At 51.7% G+C, this 10,597-nt stretch overlaps 2 protein-coding genes across 2 annotated transcripts; both read right to left on the bottom strand.

Moving 5' to 3' along the window:
* Positions 1-2,633: 2,633 nt before the first annotated feature.
* On the bottom strand, positions 2,634-6,699 carry CHCHD2 (coiled-coil-helix-coiled-coil-helix domain containing 2). The gene is made up of 4 exons (XM_032328116.1): positions 6,533-6,699; positions 4,473-4,722; positions 3,567-3,726; positions 2,634-2,941 (listed from the first exon to the last, which is right to left on the bottom strand). Exons 1-4 carry the CDS (start codon positions 6,580-6,582, stop codon positions 2,931-2,933), a joined length of 471 nt encoding a protein of 156 aa, XP_032184007.1. The 5' UTR covers positions 6,583-6,699; the 3' UTR covers positions 2,634-2,930.
* Positions 6,700-8,706: 2,007 nt separating this feature from the next.
* On the bottom strand, positions 8,707-10,219 carry NUPR2 (nuclear protein 2, transcriptional regulator). Its single transcript, XM_032328117.1, has one exon. The coding sequence runs from the start codon at positions 9,539-9,541 to the stop codon at positions 9,245-9,247; it is 297 nt and encodes a 98-aa protein (XP_032184008.1). The 5' UTR covers positions 9,542-10,219; the 3' UTR covers positions 8,707-9,244.
* Between the last annotated feature and the right edge of the window lie 378 nt (positions 10,220-10,597).

The following is a 10,597-nucleotide window of genomic DNA, read 5'->3' as shown; positions in this document are numbered from 1 at the left end:
CTGCTGAGCAGAGAGCCCGATGTGAGGCTTGATCCCAGGACCCTAGGATCATGACCTGAGCTGAAGGCAGAGGCTTTAACCCACTGAGCCACCCAGGCACCCCATCATAGCTAAGGGTCTCTTATGGTTTGTCTCGTTTTCATCTTTTATTATTCTTTCCCTTCCCGTATTTATGTTTTCTTTTTTTTTCTCTTGACCATTCTTTTATTTTTTTTTTATTTTCAGCATAACAGTATTCATTATTTTTGCACCACACCCAGTGCTCCATGCAATCCGTGCCCTCTCCAATACCCACCACCTGGTTCCCCCAACCTCCCACCCCCCGCCCCTTCAAACCCCTCAGATTGTTTTTCAGAGTCCATAGTCTCTCATGGTTCACCTCCCCTTCCAATTTCCCTCAACTCCCATCTCCTCTCTAACTCCCCATGTCCTCCATGCTATTTGTTATGCTCCACAAATAAGTGAAACCATATGATAATTGACTCTCTCTGCTTGACTGATTTCATTCAGCATAATCTCTTCCAGTCCCGTCCATGTTGCTACAAAAGTTGGGTATTCGTCCTTTCTGATGGAGGCATAATACTCCATAGTGTATATGGACCACATCTTCCTTATCCATTCGTCCGTTGAAGGGCATCTTGGTTCTTTCCACAGTTTGGCGACCGTGGCCATTGCTGCTATAAACATTGGGGTGCAGATGGCCCTTCTTTTCACATCTGTATCTTTGGGGTAAATACCCAGTAGTGCAATGGCAGGGTCATAGGGAAGTTCTATTTTTAATTTCTTGAGGAATCTCCACACTGTTCTCCAGAGGCTGCACCAACTTGCATTCCCACCAACAGTTTAAGAGGGTTCCCCTTTCTCCACATCCTCTCCAACACATGTTGTTTCCTGTCTTGCTAATTTTGGCCATTTTAACTGATGTAAGGTGATATCTCAATGTAGTTTTAATTTGAATCTCCCTGATGGCTAGTGATGATGAACATTTTTTCGTGTTTATGTTTTCTTAAATCCCACATGTGAATGAAATCATACGGTATTTGTCTGACTTATTTTGTTCAGCGTAACACCTTCTAGTTCCATCCACGCCATTGCAGATGGCAAGATTTCATTCTTCTTGACAGCTGTTTATTTATTTATTTATTTAACATAAACTCTGCGGTCAATGTGGGGCTTGAACTCATGATCCCAAGATTGAAAGTGACATGATCTACCCATTGAGCCAGCCAGCTGCCCCATTTTCCCTTGATTCATTGATTCAACAATATACTATTAGGGTGGGGCACCTGGGTGGCTCAGTGGGTTAAAGCCTCTGCCTTAGGCTCAGGTCACGATCTGAGAGTCCTGGGATTGAGCCCCACATCAGGCCCTCTGCTCAGCCGGGAACCTGCTTCCCCCTCTTTCTCTGCCTGCCTCTCTGCCTACTTGTGATCTCTGTCAAATAAATATAATCTTAAAAAAAAAAAAAAGAATAAAAAAAAATACTATTAGGGTACCCACCATACAGCATCACACACCATGGACATAACACTATTAGAATTTAGAAGTTCTGAGCTTTCACAGAAATGGGCGCTGGGGGATTTGCCAGGAGTGAATGGTCAGTGGTGGTTCAGGCAAGGTGTTCTTGGCCCCTTTCAGGAATTCAGTAAGACTGGGACACTCTAGGGGCACCTGGGTGGCCCAGTTGGTCAAGCATCTGCCTTTGGGTCAGGTCATGATCCCAGGGTCCTGGTATGGAGCCCTGCACTGGGCACTCTTCTCAGCAGGGAGCCTGCTTCTACCACTCCCTCTGCCTGCCATTCCCCTGCTTGTGCTGTCCAATAAAATCTTTAAAAAATTTTTTTGAGTGGGACACTCTAAGAACACAGTTGAGAACAGGAGGCAGCAACTGGAGGAAGATCTACTCACTCAACAGCGCCTTCCTCACCTTGCAGGAACACGGGTCTCTGCAACTTGAAGAAATCCAGTAGCCTCAGAAAGGTGCATCTGAAAGCAGAAGTGCAGAGCACAACGCAGGCTGGAGAGAACTCCCAGAAGTGAATGATATTTTGAGTTGTGAAGAATTGCGCTGGGTTCCTTTTTTAAAAATGATGCACCCCAAATTGAGCCCATCTCAAGACAGCATGGAGTGGGCAGCTGCAGCTAGCTTGAGTCTTTCAGCAAAGGGAAGCTACAAGGCCTTACGTAGAAGAAAAACATTTGCAGGGGAAATGCCTGTACTGAGACTGGTTCACATCTCTGACCAATTAATTGGATATAGTTGGGGAAGTGACAGAAATGCTGACCTGGCTACAGGAACCCACTCCTGCAATAGGTCTCCGCCCACATTTCCTTTATCGCTCACTTTAAAACAGTTTTCTACTACTGCTCAGTACCAAACCCTGGCCTTCCATCTGGAACCTTTTTAGTGAGCACTGCTGGCTAGTGAGCGACTCCTTACGGAACTACTTTCCTACAAAAGCTCCTCGGGGAGCTCAGCCAGATCATCCAGATGGATGCTAATTTAATATTAAAACTATAAAACATAGATGCTTAAAGACAAGTTGAGACACTTGGGTTCTTTTGCAAAATGCCTATGTGCAGCGTGCGTACACCATATCTAATTTATAATCTCACACTTCAAAGACACCACATTTTGAGAGAAAATCACTTTATTCTATTAATTAGTTCACAAATGAGAACATCACAAAAGGTGATTTAAGGAGGCACACAAACATCCTTGCAGCCCCAAACTCAAACCATCTCAATGAACTTCTATTCAGTAAGAACATGCTTTTTCATCTCAATTCTGAAGAAAGCTGTAATTAAAGATGGAAAGGCTTAACTGGTGATTTTATACTTTATATATTCACTGTTAATTATATATTTTTATGCTAAATTAACTTGGTCATGAGAGATGATTTTCCGTGTCTTCAATTTGAACTTCTTGATTAGGCTAATCCTGCAAACAGAAAAGGTAAGTTAGTAGAGTAATAACTGTGTATTCTTGGCAAAGCAGAAGCCTTCCAAATGGTAAAAAGACGGATGAAAGCCCAGGTTTATCAGATTCTTGCCTAAATGAAGGTAGGAAAATGAAAATGAGCATTTTAACAGATGGTGAATTCTTAGATCAAAAGGAGGAGATTATATAAACAAATTCACTGCCAGCACTCCAGATAGCCCAAACCTCAGAGTTCCACTGAGGGACGGAATAAACTCTTTTCTCAAATAAGGTGTGAAGAATGTCAATAACTTATCAGTCCTTTTATCTAATCTTGGACATGGGTGAAAATGGAATCTAATTTTTTATTCACAGCTTTATGGCTAGATCACTCACATCCTGTAACCAGAACAAGACTTGACACACTAATCTACACCCACTTAAAGAAGAACCAGAATCACAATGTAACTGGCAAAAACTCAAGATAATGACTAGAAACCTCTGGACCAGCTCTTTGTTAGAAGAACTAGATTATTTTTAAAATGTAAACAAAATCTCCAACTTGTCAGTTTAATTTATGACACAGAATCCCAAAGTTATGAACTGAGCAGATGCAGGATCGAACAGGGACTGATGCATCACCTACCATTTGCAAATCTGCACTGTTTCAGCACCTCGCTGAAACCTTCACAAAGCTTAAGGTCACCCTGGTTCTGGGCGCACTCCAGAAACTGTTTCATCTCATAGTGGCAAGGGCCAAACTGCTGCTGTGGCTGCTGGTACGCTGGCTGGGCTCCCTGAGGCTCCTGAAAGGCACAACATTCAGGACCATTTAGAAAGCAAATTAGATCTACGCCTGAACAAAGAACAGTATCCAATGTCTTTGAGGTCAACTGAGGAAACATAACTAGAACTAGATGGAAATTAAGGTTTCTATCTAATAACATGGAAAGTGAAAAAATTTAAACGCAAAAGCAAATGGACTTTAACAAAATTCCAGTTATAAGAAGGAAGATTCAAGAACAATGAAGCAAAATACCAGTGAGGTTCAGTGAAGTTTCATGGAGGAGAAAGTGGGACTATTACAGAAAAATTGACAGATGAGAGTATCGAATACACCAAAATACAACAGGCTACACACCAAACACATATGCTCATCAGAGAAATAAATTCACATACTTCAGAAAAAGGGGCAGTGGCAAATGTCAGAGAAGAGATCATAGTACAGAGAAGAGATTTAGAGCTACTGAAGAGATTTTTAAACACTTAGTAAGATTGAAACTAAATTTAAAATAAGGGGGAAATGGCTGTTTACAGTGAAATCAAGTTGAACTGCTCTTCTATTCCTTAAAAACAAATACAATTTGTTCAGTACTTGATGATGCTGATCTAAGCCACTAACAACTGCCAAGCTTGGCTCTTGATAAACCATTTTCTGTTAAAAGCACTGTGGATTCTAAAATTACAGACAGTTCCTATACATAAGGAACTTAAAAATAACTAGGTTTTCTCATAATGACCCACGGAAAGAAAACACTGCTCAAAACCTTACCTGGTAAGTGATGTCAGGCCTTGAAGGCTCAGCACTACTTCCTCCACTGAAGCCCCCAGTGATGGCGTGACCTATCGTGTGCCCAACAGCAGAGCCCACAGCCACGCCAGCTGCAGTGGATGCCATCTGGGCCATGAGACCGGGCTGCCGGGGTGCAGCCGCAGGTGAGCCAACAGCAGATGGGGGAGCCGCTGCTGGCGGCTGAGCTGCAGGCGCTGGTCTCGGTGCAGCTCTCATCTGAGGAGCCCGGCTAAGAAAGAACAGAACAGAAAGTATGAAATGCCCACCTGCTACCAGGTTTGGACTTAAAGGAACGGTAGTGTTGACCATTTAACACAGGTCTGAATTGCAGGGGTCCACTTTCATGTGGATTTTTTCGATAAATACAGGATAGGTACGCCACCGTATGTATTTTCTCATGATTTCTTAGTAACATTTTTCCTTTAGTTTACTCTATTGTAAGAATACAGTATTTTAATAATAAAACATACAAAATACATGTTACCTGCTTCTGTTATTACTAAGGCTTCTGGTCATCAACAGGCTCTAACATGTCCAGCACTGCTTTAAAAATCTTTACCTATGGTGGTGGCTCAAGTCATGACCCCAGGGTCCTTAGATTGAGCCCCGCATGGAGTTCCTGGCTCATCAGGCTACCTGCGTCTCCCTGTCCCTGCCACTCCCCCCTGCTTGTGCTCTGTCAAATAAATAAAATCTTTAAAAAATAAAACAAAGGGATGCCTGGGGTGGCTAAGTTGGTTAAGCGGCTGCCTTCGGCCCAGGTCATGATCCCAGGGTCCTGAGATCAAGTCCTGTATCCGGTTCCTTGCTCAGCAGGGAACCTGCTTCTCTCTCTGCCTGCCTGCCTCTCTGCCTGCTTGTGCTCTCTGACAAATAAATAAAAATTTAAAAAAATAAAATAAAAATCTTCACCCATGTTATGTTTCCTCCGGCCATTTTTAGATTACTTCCTCAGGTGCTCTTGCCCCAAAAAAGGCTAGGTCAGAAGTTTATACTTCGGTTCCATCAAGGTGCATCTGGCATCACTTTAGAAAAATGTGGTTTTTGGTTCTTTGGAGAGAAACTTCTTTCCGTTAAACTTCTTTCCCTATACTCCTAGCCTACTGTTTCACCACAATCCACCCTACTCCAGAAAACCAGTGTGCTAAAACGTCCTGAACTGGAAGACTCGGGTCGGACCTGGCTTTCCTACGCACTGATAGAGGGACCGTGGACAGCCGTCGATTTCCTTATTTCTGGAAAAGATGAGTAACATCTCTCCCTAAGGTTACTGGTGTTGAGGTTAAAGTAACCGTGTACTTTCAAAATATTTTAAGACCTAGAAAACGGGGGGCGGGGGGGCAGGAGGCTCAGCTGGTTAGGCGTCCACCTTCCCCGCGGGTCATAATTCTAGGCCGTGGGATCGAGGCCCACATGAGGGGGGCTCCCTGCTCAGCGGGGAGCCTGTTTGTCCCTCTCCCTCTACCGCGGCCTCTGCTTGTGCTCTGACAAATAAGTATTAAAAAAAGAACTAGAAAACGTCCCCTACACGGGAGGCTTCAGTAACTGCGTTCCTGACTAGGCCGAGCCCCCGGAACCCACTGCTGGTGCTCAGATCTGCCAGTTTACTGAAGTGCGGGTCATTTCCCCCATCCTACGGCCTTTCCAGCACACTCCTCCCCCCTCCTCCTTTGGGGGGGGGGGGCTCCTCCTGACGTTTCGGCTCCCACTTGAAGATGCCACCTCCAGGCCGCGGCCGCTCGAAGGTAAAAGGCGCTCTGGGAGCGCGCGGCGGGCCGGGCCGGAGCGGGGGTCGTGAGTTCCAAGCCCCTCCCGGAGGAGTCACTTAACTCAACGGGCTCTAGGGAGTCACGGGCGCTCGGAACTGGGAAGGGCCCCGACCGCGAAACCCAGCCGAAGCCCGTGACAACCAACGAGCGGCGGCGGACGCTGACCCCCGCCACGCCGGCCTCCGGGCGCCCCCGGCCGCGGCGAGGCCTAGCGCGGCCTCCGTCTGCGTCACGCGCCGGCTGGGCCTCAACCCCCCACGGAGGCCTCACCTGGCCGGAGGGGCCATGCGGGAGGTGCGGCTCCGGCTTCCACGCGGCATGGTTCCTGGCGGAGCGGCCCTGCTTCCAGACGTCCGAGACGCGGCGGAGACCCCAGCGGCTTCGGCGGCGCCGCAGAACGGAAAACACGGGGCGGGCTGGGCCTGCGCTTGCGACCAATCAGCGCGCACGCAGAGGCTCCTGCTCGCCCACGTCCGCGCGGGCCCTGAAGGTCGCTGGAAGGGCAGGACGCCACAGCCGCGCCAGGTCGCACGCGGTTTGCGTCATAAGCTCCGCGCCGGACGCCGGCAGGGGACCGGAAGTGCGTGAGGTAACCGCGCGAGCGTTCTTCCCCCAGCTGAGCCTGAGTGGGCGGGGCTTGCGGTTCGCTTCCCTGGGCGCGAGGACCGTCGCCGCTTCCCTCCGGACCTGCGTGTTGTTAGTCCGGCGGACAGATCTCTGGCGCGACTGCCGCTGCCCTCGGACGCGTTAACTCTCAGCATGAAGTTACTCGCCCGGTCGGGTGTTCTGAGTCACCGTGTGGGCGCGCGGTAGGGACTGAACGAGGGAGCCGGAATACCTCAGGCAGGATCGACGGCGCCCAGTCGGACCTGTTTGTCTTTCTCTCATCTGGGCTGAGGCAGCAGAAGTGGAGATTAGCGGCGCCTCGCATTTATGGCTGCGCGTGCTCGGACGCTCTTAATCTGTGTTCCGGCCTGTGCGCGTCAGCGGGGTAGGACCGTCCGCTGGTAGTCACCCGTGTTCCGAACGACGGTCCGGCGCCCGCGAGGCCCTGCAGGTCCACACGGCAGCACGTGAGACAGGCAGGGAGCGGGACACAGACGCCCGCATGAAGCAGGTCGTGGCGACAGGAACGGAAGCAGCGCGAGTGAGATGGAAGTTGAGAGGCAGGAGAGGGCGGCGGTCTCTGAAGAGGCGGCATTTGAATAGACTCCTGGAGGAGGCACGGAAAGGAAACCAGGTGTCGATCAGGGGTCGCAGCATGCGCGGCGGAGGGAACAGCAGTTGCGAAAGCCCCAAGTGTGTGCGTTTCCGTGACTGTTGGTGCGACAGGCGGCTGCAGTAACGTTTCCGAACCGCTGCAGTAAGGGGGGAGGTTGGCTAGTGGCATTTCATGGGAAGGGCCTTGGGATGGGGTGGGATTTATGGAGGAGGTGAAGCGGAGGTGTTCCCTGCATTTCTGCGTGGATGTCTAGAGACGCCTTCCCCTTCCACCAGAGTAAGAGAGTTTAACGCATTATTTCCAGTAACAGGGAATGTGTGTGCATCCAAAAGGTAAATAACGCACAAACCTTTCACGAAGAAGTTTTATTTTCACGGAACTCAATGAAAGCTTTAATAATGATGCGACTTTGTACTTGCCGTCGGATAATTCATAAGCGGAGAAGGAGTAAAGGAGCCAGCCTTGTATAGGACATCGGGGCCCAAGAAGAGCATAACTGTGGACAGTTCAGGCAAGCATCCAGAACAGACTTTTTAAATCATTCCTGGCTTAAGTCATTAATTCCTACACTGAAGAGAGAATATTACATATTTGTACCAGGCTATTTTGTAATGGTATAAGATTTGAAACAACCTAGATTCCTGTCAGTAGAATACTGATTTTTTTTTTTTAAGTCACATCACATACTATGTAACTATAAAAAAGAATAAAAAAGAGCTCCAGGCAGCAGCTTTTTCTGCCCAGGCTTTAATAAAACCACCCCTGTGCACCAAATATGTCTCAAGAATTCTTTCTTCGTCATCAGCTCTGGACCCCACCTCACCAAACCTCACCTATATTCCAAAACCACATCATTTGGTACCTGAATGTGGAGCTTCTGGGTCTTTTCATCTGGACTCCGAGCTTCCACACAAACTTGGTGAGTGCTTTCTCTCCTCTTCCTTTACTTTCGTTGCAGGGGCCTGATCTGCGTACCTGAGGAATGGGAGCTAGCAGGGCGCGCCTGGAAGGACTAGTGCGAGATCAAGTCTTAGCCAATGTCCCATGTACACGATTACAGCGGAATACACTTATTCTGGCGAGTATTAAGCCTGCACACCACATCTGTGAATCGTGCAGGTTCCGCCTACCCCCATTCATCTTCGTTATGCGTAGATGAACTACTTTCTTTGTGGACTTGAAACGAGTTACCGTAGCAACGGGGAAAAGAAACCACCAAGAGTTAAAATGCCGTTCTTGTTGCTTTAATTAGAAACCCTAAAAAGGCACACCCCTTGGACACTTGGTGTTACTTAACAATCACAAGGAAAAGAGGCGGCGGCGGTCAACCTGGGCGACGTCGGGAAGAAATGCTGGTCCACATGCACTCTCCCCTGCGGAGCACAGCTGCCGCCGAGCCGGAGAAAACACTTCGCTCGGGGCCGCCGGGCACCCCGCAGGGAACCGCCAGGCCGATCACTGTCCCCGGCCCGCGCGCAGGCACTGGAGGAAAATGCTCCACTCAGTCTTAAAGAGATGTTTCCGCACCACCGAGCCTCTTCTCCGACTCCCCACTCTGACCGTGTCGATCCTTCACGCCATTCGTACTGCGGCCCAGAGGCGAGCGGGACCGGCTGTGACTCGCCAGCGGGAGCCGCCGCGCGGGGGGGAGGAGGGGCGAGACTGCCCGCCGCAGTCGCAGACGGCCGGCACAACCGGCGCCAGGGCGGCCAGGGTTCTGGGCCAGGGTCCGGGCGGCTGCAGCCCGCACGCACCCGCGCTCAGACCAGGCGGGTGCGCGCGCGGGGCTGCAGCTGGCGCTGGCGACGCTTGCGCTGGCCGTTGAGGAGCTTCTGCGCGACCTTGCGCTCGTGGCCGCCGGGCACTGGCCAGTTGGTGCGCAGTTCCCGCTCGCGCCGCGTCCGACCCTTGCTGCGCCCGGCCCCGCAGGCCGGGAAGTCGCGCAGGTAGTAGTAATCCAGGCAGTCGTAGAGCTCCTCCTCGGAGTTCACGGGCGGCCACCCCTCCGGTGGCTGCGGCGGGACCTGAGCCTGGGCGCTGAGGAGAACCGGGTCCATGGCGTTGCGCCCCAGGGCCGCCCGCCCGCGCGCGCGCGCGCTCCTGGCAGACCGTGCCCCGTCTTCCGATTGGCTCTGCCCGCGGGGGCGGGACCTCGGGTGACGTCACAGAGCCCGGAAGGAGGTGCTCGCGGGAGCCCGCGCTCCAGTCGCAGGAGCAGGGGCCGCTCCCTCCGCCGCGGCCTGTGGCAGCGGGTGCGGGAGGGGCCTTCGGCGGAGTCCGGCCGAGCACTCGGTCCACGCTGGCCCGAACGGGAAATGGCCCGAAGTCAGCCGTGAGAGACTGCGTACGGGAAACCGGCCGCGCGCGTCCAGAGACTCTCCTCAGCCGTGAACATCAGTCAGGTTGTAGGTGACGGAGGGAGCGCCTGGTGGTGACGTGAGGTGAAGCGGTCGCTCCCGTACGAGCAACTCTGGTGTCCCGGCAGCGCAGGGCCCCACGGCCGTCCACCGAGGAGACCGAAAGGGAGGCCCGTCAGAGCGCTGCCAGCACTGCGGCCGCACGAGCGCGGCTCCTTTCCCTCCCGCCGTCCCCCTCTCGACGAGGAAGGAAGGAATGATCTGAAGCGGGAGGCGAGGAGGGGCAGCGAGAGATCCCCACGCGGGCCCGCTGCGGCGCCGGGAGCCGCGCGACTGCGGATTCCTCGCGGGAGCCCACGACCCCGGCCAGCGGGGCCGCACTCGTTAGCCGGCTCGCGCAGGGGCCCGAAGGAGGGGCGGCGGCGCGAGGAGGGGGCAAGAGGACCCGGGCCGGGGGACTGCGCCCGAAGGAACAGGTCTCCGCACTCCGTGGCCCCCGGCTCAGCGGCGACGCCCAGGGCCGATTCCCCAATTGCTGTCGCTCTCAGCGCCGCTCCCGGGAGTCACGGCCGCGACCGCCTTTATTGTGCGGAGGGTTAACAAGCCCAGATAATTCTCGTCCCACAAAAATTGCGGCTCCCCTCTTGGGGATTTTCTTTTTAACAGATCAGAAATAATTCCCGACTTAAAACAAAACAAAAAACGCCTTCCCTGATACTCGATCTTGCAGGGTTTGGTGCTGATCTGAGTTTTCCC

This window comes from Mustela erminea, chromosome 20 (genome assembly GCF_009829155.1).
Source record: "Mustela erminea isolate mMusErm1 chromosome 20, mMusErm1.Pri, whole genome shotgun sequence".
Lineage (NCBI taxonomy): Eukaryota > Metazoa > Chordata > Mammalia > Carnivora > Mustelidae > Mustela > Mustela erminea.
This window is presented reverse-complemented; position numbering and strand designations above follow the sequence as displayed.